The sequence below is a fragment of the Erithacus rubecula genome, assembly GCF_903797595.1.
Source record: "Erithacus rubecula genome assembly, contig: SUPER_W_unloc_4, whole genome shotgun sequence".
NCBI lineage: Eukaryota > Metazoa > Chordata > Aves > Passeriformes > Muscicapidae > Erithacus > Erithacus rubecula.
Window position 1 is genome coordinate 231,464 of NW_027636323.1, and position 15,794 is coordinate 247,257.

At 43.1% G+C, this 15,794-nt stretch overlaps 1 protein-coding gene across 2 annotated transcripts in view; it reads left to right on the top strand.

The window, feature by feature from the left end:
• LOC306814096 (transcription factor RFX3-like) overlaps window positions 1-15,794 on the top strand; it is a 144,594-nt gene that overhangs the window by 22,479 nt on the left and 106,321 nt on the right. For both annotated transcript variants that reach the window (XM_079329820.1, XM_079329821.1), the window contains one exon: window positions 5,271-5,520. In XM_079329820.1, coding sequence (XP_079185946.1) covers window positions 5,302-5,520 — 219 coding nt within the window. In that variant the 5' untranslated portion in view covers window positions 5,271-5,301. The remainder of the gene's footprint in view (window positions 1-5,270; window positions 5,521-15,794) is intronic.

Sequence of the window (15,794 nt, forward strand, 5' to 3'; positions counted from 1 at the left end):
TGGGGAGACAGCGCTGATGCTGTGCCAGCACTGGTCAGCAGCAGCCAAAACATTGGTGTGTTCTCAACACCTTTCTAGCTCCCAATACAAAGCTCAGCACTGTGAGCTCAGCCAGACCCAATACATGTTTGACCACCCTTAGAGTAAAAAAAAATAAATTATTTCTTAGAAGCTATGCTAAGGCACATGGAGGACAGGAAGGTGTTTCGGAACAGTCAGTATGGCTTCCCCAAGAGCAAGTACTGCCTGACCAACCTAGTGGCCTTCTACAATGGAGTGACTCTACCAGTGGACAAGGGAAGGGCTACAGATGTCATTTATTTGGACTTCTGTAATGATGCCTTTTCCCTGGCCCCAAAATCATGAGCCAGACACAGGGTGATAAAAAGGGGTTACCTTTAGAAGGATCCTTTGGTGCACAATTCACCAGGTGGAAAACAATGAAGATGCACACACAGCATAACGCGTACACAATTTTTATAGGTTTTGCATATTAGCATATCTGACAAGAATCCCCAATTAGAAGCATAATTGGTGAGACAATTCCCCCCCAGTTCAACCCTATTTCGAATACCCCCTCCTCTAGATAAGGACTAAACTCTGTTTATGAAAATGTGTCTTGAAGAGCTGGTTTCAACCTTGGTTCCCAGGAATTACCAAGATAGGAAAGGAACCTTGGACCCTATCTTGGGGTGAGTTTATGATGCTTGTATCCTCAAATTGTCTGTTGGTGCTGAATATTGAATTCTGCAGCTTTAAGACTGATTCCAGGAGTGAAGCAGGGAAAGAGAGAGGTGCAGGGTTTGTTATCAGAGACTGCACTTGCTTCCCCGCATTCTTCACACAGACTATGTTGTCTGCGGTGTACGGCGGAAGAGACATTCTTTTTGCATTTATTTAGTTTTTCTGGCTAGCTGAGGCAAAGGAGTCCCCTGGACTGTTTTTTTTCTTTTTTTCTTGGAATTGTTCGAACCTGCTCTGGACTGAAAACTCAGAAAAGCACCGAGAGTTCACACCTGTGGCCCACCAGGCCTGGCCTGGGCCGTAACATTTCCCAGCACTGGCGGGACTGAGAACACACTGAGTGAGCCGAGCTACAATCCACAGAAGGGACTCTTCTGAGTTTGTCAACTCCTTCATGTGGATAATATAACTATCCCTGAAAAGGGCCCCTGGGATTTCATACCCTGAGATAAGAAAACCTTTCCTTAGGATGACTCATGTTAGAGAAATGTTTATCCCCTACAGAAACCCCTGTTAACTTGTAGGATTGGTCTTTAACTTTACTAAATGATTGGTCTTTTCTCACCTAGAATCTTAAAGTAATTGGATAGTTTTCAACTTATAATTTTACTGGTTAGATTTCAATCCTCCTAAACCCTATAAAAACCCCTTGTTATGCTATGTATTCGAATTTTGCTAGTAGAACCCTTTGAAGAAATAAAGCTATCTTTGGAACCTCTAGTATAATCCCACGATCTCATTCCTATCTAGCTGAGAAGCTGAATTCTGCCGTGAGGCCCCCAGAGCTATCCGGACCCTGTAGCAGTCAGAAGCTAGAACCATCCTAGCCCTGGCATCTACACCTTCAGAGTGGCCAGACGTTTTGCTGTTTGGTATTTTTCAATTCTGTGCTGGGAAGTGCTTTGTCAGTTAAATAAACAGGTTTTTTCCCACTTCTCTCTGATGGTTTATTTTTTCCCCGAACCAGTTGAGGGCCCTCTTTCTGAGGTTTCCTCCCAAATTTGCCCTAAAGCAGGACAGATACCCAGCTTGGAGCCTTTGGAATGTTTTGTATTTCTGCCTATCAGGCTGGAGAAAAAATACTGGTGCTAACTACTAATACAATAATAGGCTACAGAGATACAAATATATGTGTAAAGAATGCAGAGAATATATTTAAAAAAAAGGCAAAGAATCAATTTGGCATTAGTAAAGCCTTTGACATGGTCCCCCATATCCTTCTCTCTAAATTGGAGAGATGGATTCAGTGAGTGGACTGTTAGGTGGATAAGGAATTGGTTGGACAGTTGCATCCAAAGGCTAGTGATCAATGGCTCAGAGTCCTGATGGACATCAGTGATAAGTGGTATCCCTCAGGGGTCCATATTGGGACCAGTGTTATTTTAGTATCTTCATCAAAAACACAGACAAAGGGATCAAGTATACCCTCAGCAGAATTGCAGACGACACCAAGATGAGTGGTGCAGTTGACACACCTGAAGAATGGGATGCCATCCAGAGGAACCTGGACAAGCTTGAGAACCAGGCCCATGAGAACCTCATAATATTTAACAAGACCAAGTGCTGATGCTGCACCTGAGTCCAGGCGAACCCTGGTGTTAATATAGACTGGGAGATGAACTGATCCAGAGAAGCCCTGCTGAGAAGGAGTTGAGGGTGCTGGTGGATGAGGGACTGGACATGAGCTAGCAATGTGTGTTTTGCAGCCCAGAAAGCCAACTCTGTCCTTGGGCTGCATCAAAAGCAGTGTGGCCAGAAAGTTGAGGGAGGTGATTCTGCCCCTTTACTCAGCTCTGGTGAGATTGTTTTGGATCGAGTGAGAGCTTTATACAAGCCCTGCCTTAGGTTCAGATTTTTGGCATCAGCTCTACTTAAGTGACCCTCACCTAAATCACTCTGGCTTGAAAGTTTTTAAGAATGGTCAATTAGGTCTATTGTAAAATGAGTTATTTATTGAATATATATGAAGCAATAGACAAAAGGCCTTAAACAGAGTGACTTACTACACAGCATAAACTAAAAGAACTACTAGTAGATTACATAAAACAGTGCGTGACATAAAGATACCTCTATTATATCTAGCAAAGAAATAGTATAGATTAGGAGTCAATGTAACTTACTACCGAATTGACAATGGCGTACACAGAGTCCGTTCACTCAGCTGCCAGAAGACTAACCCAAAACTCACGGTAGGAGAAAATAGTAGGAGATGGGACTGCAGTGGTGGCAAATTCTTCCCACAGCGGCAGCAGCCTGTGTCCCCTCTGATCCTGAGAGACAGAGAGATCCGAGCTGAACCCAGCCCCTCACCCTCAGCCAAAATCTCACGGTATCTCTGCCCTTCCCAAGAGAAAATCCCCTGGCTAAGGGGCTTCAGTCAGCTGCACCCCTACCCCCCACCTTGGACACTTATTTTGTCTCTCTTAAGTACCAATCATTAATATCTCTTAGCAACAAATGGGAGAAAATTCCCTGAGAGAAAAAAAAAAGCAAAAGTCCTAACCTCCCACAAAGATTAACTGTTTCATGAGGCACAAATGTTTAATAGTTGGAAAGAATTGTGTAAAATTGCTGTTATTCCTTTGACTTTTCTACTCCCTTCTGAAATCCTTTCACAAATTGTAGTTATAGTTTAGTTTTTCCTCCTTTTTCATAATAACACTGCACATATTGCTGTCCAATTTAAAATTACACTCAGCTGAAAAAACTGAATGTCTTAAAATACAGATGAGCTCAGAATTTCAAGCTTCACCCAGAGAATTTCAGTGAATTTGAAATCAAAGCAAAGCAATTATAGGACTCTTGTATATAAGACCCTTTTGGCTGACATTTTTTTGTCATGTTTACAGTTTTGCAATGTACACAGTTGTTGTGTTTTAACCCCAGCCAGCAACTAGGCACCACACAGCTGTTCATTCACTCCTCCCTCACTGCAGTGGGATGGGGAAAAGAATTGGGAAAAATGGTTTGACAGTTGGACTTGACAATTGTTGAGGTTGTCGGTTGGACTTGATGATCTTAAAGGTCTTTTTCAACCTTGATGGTTCTATAATTCAGTGATTTTATGAATAGCAAACCTCATGGGTTGAGATCAAGAAAGTTTACTAAGATAAAAAAAGAAGAGAAAAAAATAGAACATACAAAACAAATTATGCAAAATGCAATGCCTCACCACTTGCTGACTGATGCCCAGCCCATCCTTGAGCTGTGATTCCAGTCTCCTGGTGAACTTCTCCCAGTTTATATGCTGGGCATGACATCATAGAATGTTAAGAGTTGAGAGAGGTCTTAAAGATCATCTAGTCCCAAGTCCCCTGCCATTGGCAGGGACACCACCCACTAGATCAGGTTGCTCAAGGCCTTATCCAACCTGGTCTTGAACACTGCTGGGGTTGGGGCATCTACAACCTCTCTGAGCAACCTCTTCCAGTGCCTCACCACCTTCATAGTGAAGAATTTCTTTCTTATGCCTAACCTAAATTTTCCGTCATTCCATTTGTACCCATTTCTCCTTGTCCTATCACTACAGTTCCTGATGAAGAGTCCCTCTCCAGATTCCCTGTATGCCCCTTCAGATACTGGAAGGTTACTATGAGGTCTTCATGCAACTTTCTCTTCTCCAGGCCGAATAGCCCCAACTTTCTCAGCTGTGTTTGTAGGGGAGGTGCTCCAGTCCTCTTATCAACTTCATGACCTTCATCTGGACTTGCTCCAACAGTTGCATGTCTTTCTTATGTTGGGGGCACCAGAACTGTACTCAGTACTCCAGATGGGGTCTCACAAGAGATGAGTAGAGGGGGAGAATCACCTCCTTCAACCTGCTGCCAATTCTCCTTTTGATGCAGCCCAGGATGTGGTTGTCTTCCTGGGCTGTGAGCTCACATATGGAATATCCTTTTTGTTAGTTTGGGTCAGCTGTCCTGCCTGTGCCCCCTCCTAGCTTCTTGTGCACCCCCAGCCTTCTTGCTGGCTGGATATGAGAAGCTGAAAAGTCCTAGACTTAGTATAAGCACTACATAGAAACAACTAAATCATCAGTGTGTTATCAACATTATTCTCATCCTAAATGCAAAACACAGCACTGTACCAACTTCTAGGAAAAAAATTGCTTCTATTTCAGCTGAAAACAGCATACAAAATAAATGTCATATAAATAAAAATCCAACTTTGACTGGAGGATTTTAAAAATTGCAACAGCTTTTAAAATTACTGTATAATATATTAATACTTGAATGAGATCTTCCTCTCTTATCTTCAATTTTTGTAATACTTTTCTCTACCCATCTTCAGATGGGGCAAAACCCATTTTCTGTTAAGTTTAATGAATACTTATTTTAACAGTGAGTCTAAGTTAATTACTCAGTACTTTGACATATGAAATGTTATTTTCTGTAGATGCGGGGGTTTTTTGCCAATCCTGTTAAGTTTGGTTATAGCAACTGTACAATCTTTTCTACAATGATGTTTCCCTCACTTAAACAATTCAAATAAATAACTACTACTTATTTTATTTTCTTTTCCTGAAGTCGAGCGACTTATCCTTACACGGAAACCCAGATGTATAGCCAAAACACTGGGGGAAATTACTTCGAAGGAAGTTCTGCACAGGCAACTACACTGGTCTCCTCTCATAGTATGGTGGGCACCGGAGGGATTCAGATGGGTGTTGCAGGAGGACAGCTCATTAGCAACTCAGGAGGGACCTATCTGATTGGCAATTCAATGGAAAATTCTGGTCATTCAGTGACTCATACAACACGGGCCTCCCCAGCCACAGTAAGTACTTCAAAATTACGTCAAATCTTTGGGGATATTTCTTAATCACTATGATGTTCTGGCATGCTGACATGTTTCTATAGAAAAAAGCATATTATGTTGACAGAATCAATAATACATGGGTTTGTCTTGCAAATATTTGCATTTAGTTTAACTATGTACATGTAAATAGTATAGTGCTGTCATGGTTCAATCCCAGCTGGCAACTAAGCACCATACAGACACTCACTCTCACCCGGTGGGATCGGGGAGACAATGAGAAGAATAAAAAGGAGAAAACTTGTGGGTTGGCATAAAAACAGTTTACTAATTTTAAAATGGAAAAAATAGTGATAATACTGATAAGAATAAAAAATTATAAGGAAAAGAAAACCAAATAAAATCCAGCAAAGACAAGTGAAGCAAATGAAAACAATTGCTCACCAACTGACTGAGCCAGTCCAGCTGCCTAGTCAGTCCCCAAACAGTGGCCCCTCTGCTAATGTCTCCCCTAGTTTTATTGATGAGTGTGACATCATATGGTATGGAAATATCCCTTTGGTCAGTTAGGGTTAGCTGTCCCAGCTGTGTTCTCTCCTGACTCCTTGTCTAGCCCCAGCCTACTCACTGGTGGGGCAGCATGAGAAGGAGAAAAGGCCTTGACTGTGTAAGCCCTGCTCAGTAATAACTAAAACATCCCTGTGTTACTGTCATGATCCGCCCAACCCGAGCAGGAGTCGTGACTGGTTCTTTTATAGATCTCAGAGCGCAAAAGACACAGCAGGGGACAAAACCAGTTTGCTTCTACAGAAATGCACTTTATTTAGTGCCAACCAAAATGTGATAGTGGGACAGAGAGAGAGAGAAAAAGAGAGAGAAAGGGGGGTCGGGATTATAGCTACCAAGACGGGCAGACGAATCTTTGTGGAACCAGCCAATACATGTCTGTTGCTGTCTGGGGAGATCTCAGGGGGTCTTCTCTGAGAAAGTCACTTTTATAGTCCTTTCCCAAAGCGAGTGGCTTCTGGCCAAAAGGTGGAAATATTTATGGACTATTGTATGTGGAGCTTGCTACCCTGAGAAACAGGTGGAAACAGGATGTTTCAAGGAACACCAAACCATCTTTGTTGTTATGAACACACGCAGGGTAGCCCATACTGACCAGTCCATTGTTCTTCCACCTGTGGGAGCTTTGTTGAGTCAGCGCCCCGTGACTAGTTGTCATGAGAAACCAGTCCTGGTAGGCATCACCTGCGGAACAGTCACTTGGCGTTCCTCCCATCCCTGGCCAGCGCAGGCCTCAGGCGAGGGTCGTTGGGCAGAAACAGACGAGAGGCTCAGACGGACTCTCACATCACCCCGTGACCAACGAGCGTCACTGAGAAACTCCATCAGCATGATGTTGTGACGTTGCAGCATCTTCAGGACCCGTCATTGGTAGCATATCCCGAAAACAGGGACAGGGAAAACAAAAAATCAGGGATAAGGAGGAAAAGGAAAAAGGGAAAGAAAAAGGAAGGAAATAAACACAAAAACAATAAAGCAAAATAATCACAACAAAATTGATTAAAACAATTTTTCAAACAAATCACAATCATATTAGCTAAAATACCTTTCAAACAATCAAAATTGAAACAAATCAATAAAATAACATCCAAACAATTAAAATTAAGACAAATCAGTATCCATTATAATATGTTTTTATGATTAAAGTAATTATTTTCCAAAACCATTTTCAATCAAAAGCTTAACATTACTAAAACTAATCATACCAATTATAACAAGCAACAAACAATTCTAATCAGTTTGCTATTAAAGGCCTGACTTTTACTGCTCATGTAATTTGTCTGGTGTCAATACCTTTAGGGGTATCTTTAGCAGATGGAGTAGTGATCAAATTATGTGCTTCAATTGTTGATGCCAATTGTGTCAGCCGTTTTACCATTCTCCAATTCAGGATGTATAAAAAGACTGACAAAACAAAACTGATTAAAACCAAAATCAAAAGCACAACGATGGGATGACACAATTTGTTTAGGATGCCGGGAGCAGTAGGTGACCATCCAAAAAGAGTATCCCACCACCTGGGTTCAGCATCCCCTTTTAGCCTTTCTAAAACCCGATGTATTTCTTTCACATCGTGATGAACTGTCACCAGGGTCTTCTGTCCATTTTTCTTGATTTTTCCCAAGATCCCAATTAAGTCCTGGTGAAGCAACAATTGTTTAATCAAAGTGAGGTTCATCCCGATGGGAGCAGGCACTAACTGATGAATCAGTGTAAAATTGGATTGCAAAAGGTGATAAGACATAACCGGAGCAGTATAGGAAAAGTCACAGCCCATGATTGTGGTAAAATTACAAACACAAAAATTTAAATGAATTTTTAGATCCACTGTTACATTTTCTACAAACACTAAGTTGTAAGCAGTTCTTACACACACACATCCATTACCTATGTACAGCAGCACTGTTGCAGGACTCTCATCAAGGTGTATTTCAAAATGACAGATATTTTGCTCTGTGTCTAAACAGATGTCTTGGGCCACAATGGCATTGCTTTCACAAATGAAACCTTGTTGCTCCCGAACAACACAAGATTCCAAATTAACAGTTTGCCATTTCTTACCAATTTGACGGGCCCATTCTCTATGCTCGAAAGGATAGAGAATAGTTCCATCGTGATTCAATCCTAATGCAATGATGGGGTATATCAAATGCACTGAAGCATTGCGTGTTGTCAACACAAAGGCTGTGGCTGTGTTTGTGCTGGGGTTGCAGGTAAAGTTTGCCAAATTCCACCACGACTGAAACTTCCTTTCAAAATCATTAGCATTGTCCCAAATTATTGTCCGGATTTCAGTAGGGAAGATGCCTTCTTCCCCTTCCCTTATAATTGAGGCAACAACTGTTTGCATCCAAAGCTGTGCCTGGATACAGCTGAGGGCTAAGGAGATGCTGTTTTGAGCAGTACCAAGAGCATCAATTATCAATTTGTGATCATTTGCATTTGCCTTTTCCCAATCTGGTAAAATGTTTGATAATAACCACTGTTGCGTCCCCAAGGCTGTTAAAGAGGACTGCAGAGGTTGTTTCAATTTGGTCAGGTCTCTGGTGGTGGCAACCAATTTGTTCATTAATACCTCTGAATCAATGCTATTTAAAATTCCCAATCCTGTTCCCACAACACCGGTTATGTCTCTTGTTTGTTTCTTGAAAGATCCTGCTTTTTTTTTGCAATCTGTTTGTCCACCACTAGAAAAGGTGAACAAGCTGGCTGAATTACTGAGACATTGTTTTGCATTGGCAATTGACTTGTTTAAAAGACCATGCCAAATTAAACAATATTTGCTGTTGTCAGTTTTCCGAATTACCCAAGGTCCAATTTCAAAAATTTTCAGGCTCAGTATAACCGGTGGTTGGGTATTAGGTGTTGCAACATTAACATTGAGTTCCCCTTTATATTTTTTATTGTTTTTTCCACACATAATTTTTTTGGGAAAATTGTACAACAGTTCAATTTTGATTTTGAATTTTCACAAAATAAAACACAGCTGTGAGGTCCTGTGCCATAAATGTATACAGGTTTCATGAGGGATTCAGCAATTAATCTTCACGTTCCATGGCATTATTCTGTGAAAAGTAAACACAACAGAATCTGCCACAAAGAGGCAGGAGGTTAAAATGATGGAACTATGCAGACAGAAATTCTGTTAACTTCCCAATCATTTTGCTGCCAAGAAGGAAGCCACTCTGTACCTCCTTTAAACACAGCATAAGAGTCAATGTAGTTGCAAGCAAGAGAGGCACTCCGCACTTCAAGCTGGAAAACATCCCAAATAACCATCAGCACTCCAAGCCAAGAGTCACCCCGTCCCCCAGCAATAATTTGTTCATTAGAAGCATTTGTGAACGAAGAATTAGTGAACAAAGATTGTTTGGGGGAGAAAGCAGAGGTTGCTTTAATTACTGAGGCAGGTTTGTCATCGCTGTTGCCCAAGTTCTCAGTTTCTGTTATTGCCAAATTTTTTACAGTTCCTTCTGTTACTGAGGATTTCTGGGCCACCCCGAGAGAGGGGGGGGGGGCAGTCCCAGTAGTGGCTGTCTTCACAAACTTCCCTTCCTGAGAAGGTTTTTGAATTTTCTCTGAGGCAATTTGCAAGTTAGGGCTTTCTAGGTGGGAAATTATTTTCTGTTGCACATCCCTCACTTCTTCTTTTTCTTCTCCTCTTATCAATACATCATCTATGTATTGGTACACAGCTACAGTGTCAGGTTTGGGTTTTTGGATTGGCCATACAGGGGAGTTTTGCAAGTCCTGTATAACCAGTTTGATGTCTACTTTGGCACCATAGGGAAGAGGGTACTGTTTTACATTTACAGGTAATTGCATAGGTGATTTATGGCCAGCAGTGAATTTTATTTCATGTATAATTTGCAAGCAGGCAGCTTTTTGAATGTTTTCTAGAAGTTGGTCGAGGGTACCAACTAAAGCTACAAGGTCTCCCCTTTTTTCAAAGGGTTAAAAGCCTCCCTCCCCAAAAAAGAGCATGCTGAGTTAGGGACTATAAGTTAAATTTGTCACCCATTGTTAGGAGAGCTCCAAGGCTCCAGTACTCACTAGCTTCTTGTTCTGATAATTCAGTAGCAGTGTATGGTATTTCTTTGGAGGTTATGTGGGGGTCAAAATCCTCATCGTTCAAGTATCTATATTCCAATTTAACAAGAGGTCTCATTTTAGAGCAGCAATTTTCCCCACAATTTTGTATGTGTACTAATTCTCTCTGTGGGTGTATCTGCTTTATGTGATTTGTTTCCTTTTCTTCTGTTTCATTAGGTGTATCTGCATGTTGTGCGGCATGTGATAGTTGTAGCAAATAGTTGTGTTTTCTTTCCTGCTCTAGTTGGTTTTGCAGAGTTTTTACCTGATTTCTTTCCTCCTGTAATAGTTTTTGCAAAGCTTCCACCAAGTTTTGCAAGGAGTCTATCACTGCATTTTCCTTACTCACTCGTTTAAAATGAGATTCTACAGCAGCTGAAAGACAAGCGCCTAGAACTGTGCAAAGTATGGTTTTATTTTTCTTGAATTTTGTTTCATGTTGCAAAGAATGTATCCAATCAATCACATTTTCTAAATTAAGCCAATTACTGTGCGCCCAGTCTTCCCCCCCTTGGGAGGGTCTGGCATTATACTTAGCTAGTAAAGTGTAAAATGCAGCTTTATAATTTTCAGACATTTTTACGAAGGGACTAAAACCACTCTCAGGGAGACACACTTCAAGTTACACAAAAAGAACAGCTGAAACTGTGAATCCCTTCTCGTCCCTGGAGCGGGTGAAGAGACACACTACTTGGGAGGTACTAACTTAACTACAAAAATCACTTGTCTCTTCGCGATCCCAAGTAGTCAAATACAACAACTAAACAACAGCAATAACAATATTCTGCAAGTTACGATTATGTGCGAGGGGGGAAAATCCACTTCAGGGAGGTCAAGACTTAATACCCAGACTTTTGCTGGGGACAACCCCCTCTCTTCCCAGGGTGGCTGAGGGGACCAAAAACTGCCTGGGAGGTTCTCCTTAGTTACACAATGGGTGTCTCCTCGACTACACCAAGCAGCAAACAACAAAAAACACAAGTCCCATCTTTTGCTCAGTTGAGGTCCTTTCAAAAAATTCTCCGATAACTGAAATGGAGTTGATTATCCACCTGGGTCTGTGTGCAGATTGCGGGAAGAACCCAATACCACCTCCCTTGCTTGCTAACACTGTTCAGTCCTTACAGCACTGACAGGCCAGGTGCGGCTGAAATGGCACAGGTCTTCCCCTGGTACAAAGTGCACAGAAAACCCCAACTCCTCCAGTATTGGGAATCCAATTGCCGACTACGTCAAATAATGTCACGATCTTCCCAACCCGAGTGGGAGTCGTGACTGGTTCTTTTATGGATCTCATAGCGCAAAAGACACAGAAGGGGACAAAACCAGTTTGCTTCTACAGAAATGCACTTTATTTAGTGCCAACCAAAATGCGTTAGGGGGACAGAGAGAGAGAGAGAGAAAGAGAGAGAAAGGGGGGTCGGGATTATAGCTACCAAGACAGGCAGACGAATCCTCGTGGAGCCAGCCAATAGATGTCTGTTGCCGTCTGGGGAGATCTCAAGCGATCTCCTCTGAGAAAGTCACTTTTATAGTCCTTTCCCAAAGCGAGTGGCTTCTGGCCAAAAGGTGGGAAGATTTATGGACTATTGTATGTGGAGCTCATTACCCTGAGGAACAGGTGGAAACAGGACGTTTCAAGGAACACCAAACCATCTTTGTTGTCATGAACACACACAGGGCAGCCCATACCGGAGTAGTCCATTGTTCTTCCACCTGTGGGAGCTTTGTTGAGTAAGCGCCCCGTGACTAGTTGTCATGAGAAACCAGTCCTGGTAGGCATCACCTGCGGAACAGTCACTTGGCGTTCCTCCCATCCCTGGCCAGCGCAGGCCTCAGGAGAGGGTCGTTGGGCAGAAACAGACAAGAGGCTCAGACGGACTCTCACAGAAGGTTTTAGCAGATTCTCACAGAAGACAGTTCTGTGGTTCCCCCCACCCTCACTACAAAAAAAACAGGTTGTGATAAACCAGCACATCAGCACAGATCCAAAACACAGCCCCATATCAGCCCCTGGGAAGAAAATTACCATACCTCAGGCAAAACCAGCACAATGCCTAATTAAATAGACAGTTTGTTCTAAAAGTGCCAATTATTCTATTTCAAATTCTGTATTGCCATATTTTTTTATGAATTTTAAAAAATAATTATATAAAGTTTCTGCTTTGTTTATCAATCATGATTTCCTGATGGAACTAACTCTTGTGAAGGCATACAGCTCTTGCTATACGCTTTTCAGTTCATGGAATGCGCCTCTTTTAGAAATTGTATGTAAGCTTGTCAAGGTTTTGGGGAGATTTTTGAGTCTGTACCATAACTGGCAGATCAACTATAGGGCAGCTTAGGGGTTGTCTTGGCTTGCAAAGCAGGATGTAATGAAAAGTATGTATTCTATCACCATCTATTGAAATCAGGTGGGGCAGTGATCTTTATCTCCTGGGAAGATATATTCTGTTAATGGACTATCCGTTAAAACCAGGTGGGGCAGTGTTCTTTATCTTTTCCACTACCCATCCTTCCACTACAGAGATATTTTCTGTTAATAGGCCATTGAGTCCCACTGCATGACTGATAAAATTACATCATCCCATTGTGAGATGCTCCACCCAGGGGGAGGAGCCAAGCATTTCCTACCTAGATAAAAAATGAGATTTGAAGCATCAGGGCAGCCCTTTCCACTAGATCCCAGAGGAAAACCAAACCTTTCTACATCATCACTGGACCTTCAGAAGAAAACTGCACCCTTCTACTGAACCACTGCTTCAAGTGAACCACATCTGTTACTCCAGAAGGACTGCAGTCACCATTTAATTGGACTGCTACCAACACCCTGACTGATGGGATGTCAGGTTGTATTCTGACTCTGTCAGTGTTTTGGTTATTTTTCTTCTTTTGGATTTCTGTACTTTTAATTTTTCCTGATAAAGAACTGCTATTCCTATTCCCATATCTGTGTCTGAAAGCCCCTTAATTTCAAAATTATAATAATTTGGAGGGAGGGGGGTTTACATTTTCCATTTCAAGAGAGGCTCCTGCCTTTCTTAGAAGATACCTGTCTTTCAAACCAAGACAGATTTTGGTGCCCAGCGTGAGGCCCAAGGGCATCGAGAGAAAAAAGGAATTACACTTCTTGAGTAACCTAATTTTTGTGTGCTGAATATAGAAACCTCATTAGATGGCACCATGTGGTCAGGCTTATCCTGGTTTGGGTGGCACGTGGTTGTGGCTGTATTTGCAGGCCCTTATCTAAACATGGGCCCTATAACTAAAGCTAATGTGGCTGTTATCCAGTTTGCTTTATGGGTTAATAAGGTGAGGAATTAATGGATTTTTAACTTCCTTTGGAAGACGGATACATGGATTCAGGGCTATCACATACTAACTGTATGTATTTGGGGTTACATTAATAATGGTACCTACTGTGAGGAAATAACACCAGGGGAAATTTTCTCCCAACCTATCACCCAGTTTTTTGGGTCTACCCCACCAGTTTTCAAAGGGTTCCAGTCTTCTCTAAATGCTAATGTATCATACAGTGGCTGGTGTTGCTGATAGGCCTGTTCTATCTAGCATTCAGAGATAAGGGGAGATTGGCTAGGATAACTACTCTGATACCTACCCCAGGGAATAGGGGTACTACTTCAGAGCCTGACCCTGCCCCACAGCCCACCTCAGAAAAAAAACATCCGAATTAGGTAGGGGTTTTGGTGAAGAAGATCTGCAAGATGGGCCGGATGTTGAAGGAGTACATTTCCCTACCTGGTGAGAAACCCTCCCCCATCCTTAAAGAGGGAGAGTCTGATGGGGCTGCAGTGGAACTCACAGACATTACAACTGTCTTGGTTCCAGCTGAACCACAAGGGCAGTCACAGCCAGCATCAGTTGCCCCTGTGGAAACTAAGAAGTCCAAGATTAAATCAGAGCACCCAGTTAATAAGGATAAGAAAAGAGGGCCCAGATAACCAGCAAGGGAGCCAGAGGTTGAGATCATCACCAATTCCCAGTTGTATGAAAGTCTCCATAAACTGCAAAAAGACATTGTGCAACAGGGCCATGAGGCTTATACAACCTGGTTACTTCAGGTCTGGGACCTTATGGGTACAGGTGTGCAACTGAATGATACTGAGGCAAGGAATTTGGGATCCTTGACCCAGGACTCAGGTGTGGATCAGGTATCCGTAAGGTACCAGGGCCCCTTTCCCTCCCGGAGCAGCTTTTAATGAGTATAAGAGAGAGGTTTGTCCACAGAGAGAGAATGTAGGAGTACCATCATAAAATGCACAGGAAGACCCTTGAGGAAGGGATCCAATAGCTGAGAGAAGTGGCGGTAGTGGAGGTACTCTTTGAGGGGCAGACAGAATGATAATGACCCCAACAAGGTCAGGTGCAAAGGGCAGATGTTATGGAATCTGGCAAATCTAGGGCGATTTCAACACACAACCTTCATTGCAACAATTAATGCTGATAACAACCAAGAGACAATGGGTTCTGTTGCTAACAAGCTTAGAAATTATGAAAGTATGATCAATGGCCCGATGCAGACTCATGTCTCTGCTGAGATTAAGGAACCCAAAGAGGAAAGGAGGGAGATAAGAGAGGAGATGAGGAGGAGCAGTTCCCATATGGCACCTTTGCAAGTCACAGGCCCCAAAGTCAAAGCCCAACATCCTCCAGCTAGGGAGAGAGGGTACAGCCCATGAGCTAATCTGTGGTTCTTTCTGCGTGACCATGGGGAAGACATGGGAAAGTGAGATGGTGTTATGGGTTATGTTTTGACTAGCTCCTCTCCCTACCCCCCACCATGGAGCTGCCGGCCCCTCCCCCGGGCTGTTTTATCTAGGCGGGTGTTTTTCTGCTTTTGGGGCTTTTCGCTGCTGCTCCTAGCTGCTTTCGCTGCTGCTTGCTGCTTTAGCTGCGCTCCCCCCCCTCCGCTGCTTTAGCTGCTTTCCCCCCGGCTGCCTAAATTGCCCCTCTCCCTCTCCCCCCCCCCCCCCCCCCATCCCTAAGATTTGCACCCACTCCAGAGGAAATGGATCTGAACTTCGGAGACCACCTCTGGAAGTCTGCCAAAGAAGCTCTGGTGCCCTTCCCGGCGAAGATCTGCCGAGTTCATCTCATCTGGGTCTGTGCTGGGAAGTGTTTCTTTTGTATTTTGTTAATAAAAAGTTTTTTCCACTTTTTCTGGTTTCCCCGTACGGGCCACCAAAATAATTTGTCCAAGTTTGGGACAAATTTTGGGAAAAAAGACCTCCAAAGGGCCCCCTCCCCCCCCTTACAATTCCTTCCTTCACCAAGCTCGGAAAGAATTTTCTTCAGGGGAAAGTGGAAAAAACTTTTTATTAACAAAATACAAAAGAAACACTTCCCAGCACAGACCCAGATGAGATGAACTCGGCAGATCTTCGCCGGGAAGGGCAGCAGAGCTTCTTTGGCAGACTTCCAGAGGTGGTCTCCGAAGTTCAGATCCGTTTCCTCTGGAGCCGGTGCAAATCTTAGGGATGGGGGGGGGGGGGAGAGAGGGAGAGGGGCAGTTTAGGCAGCCGGGGGGAAAGCAGCTGAAGCAGCGGAGGGGGGGGGGGGGGGGGGCGCAGCTAAAGCAGCAAGTAGCAGCAAAAGCAGCTAGGAGCAGCAGCGAA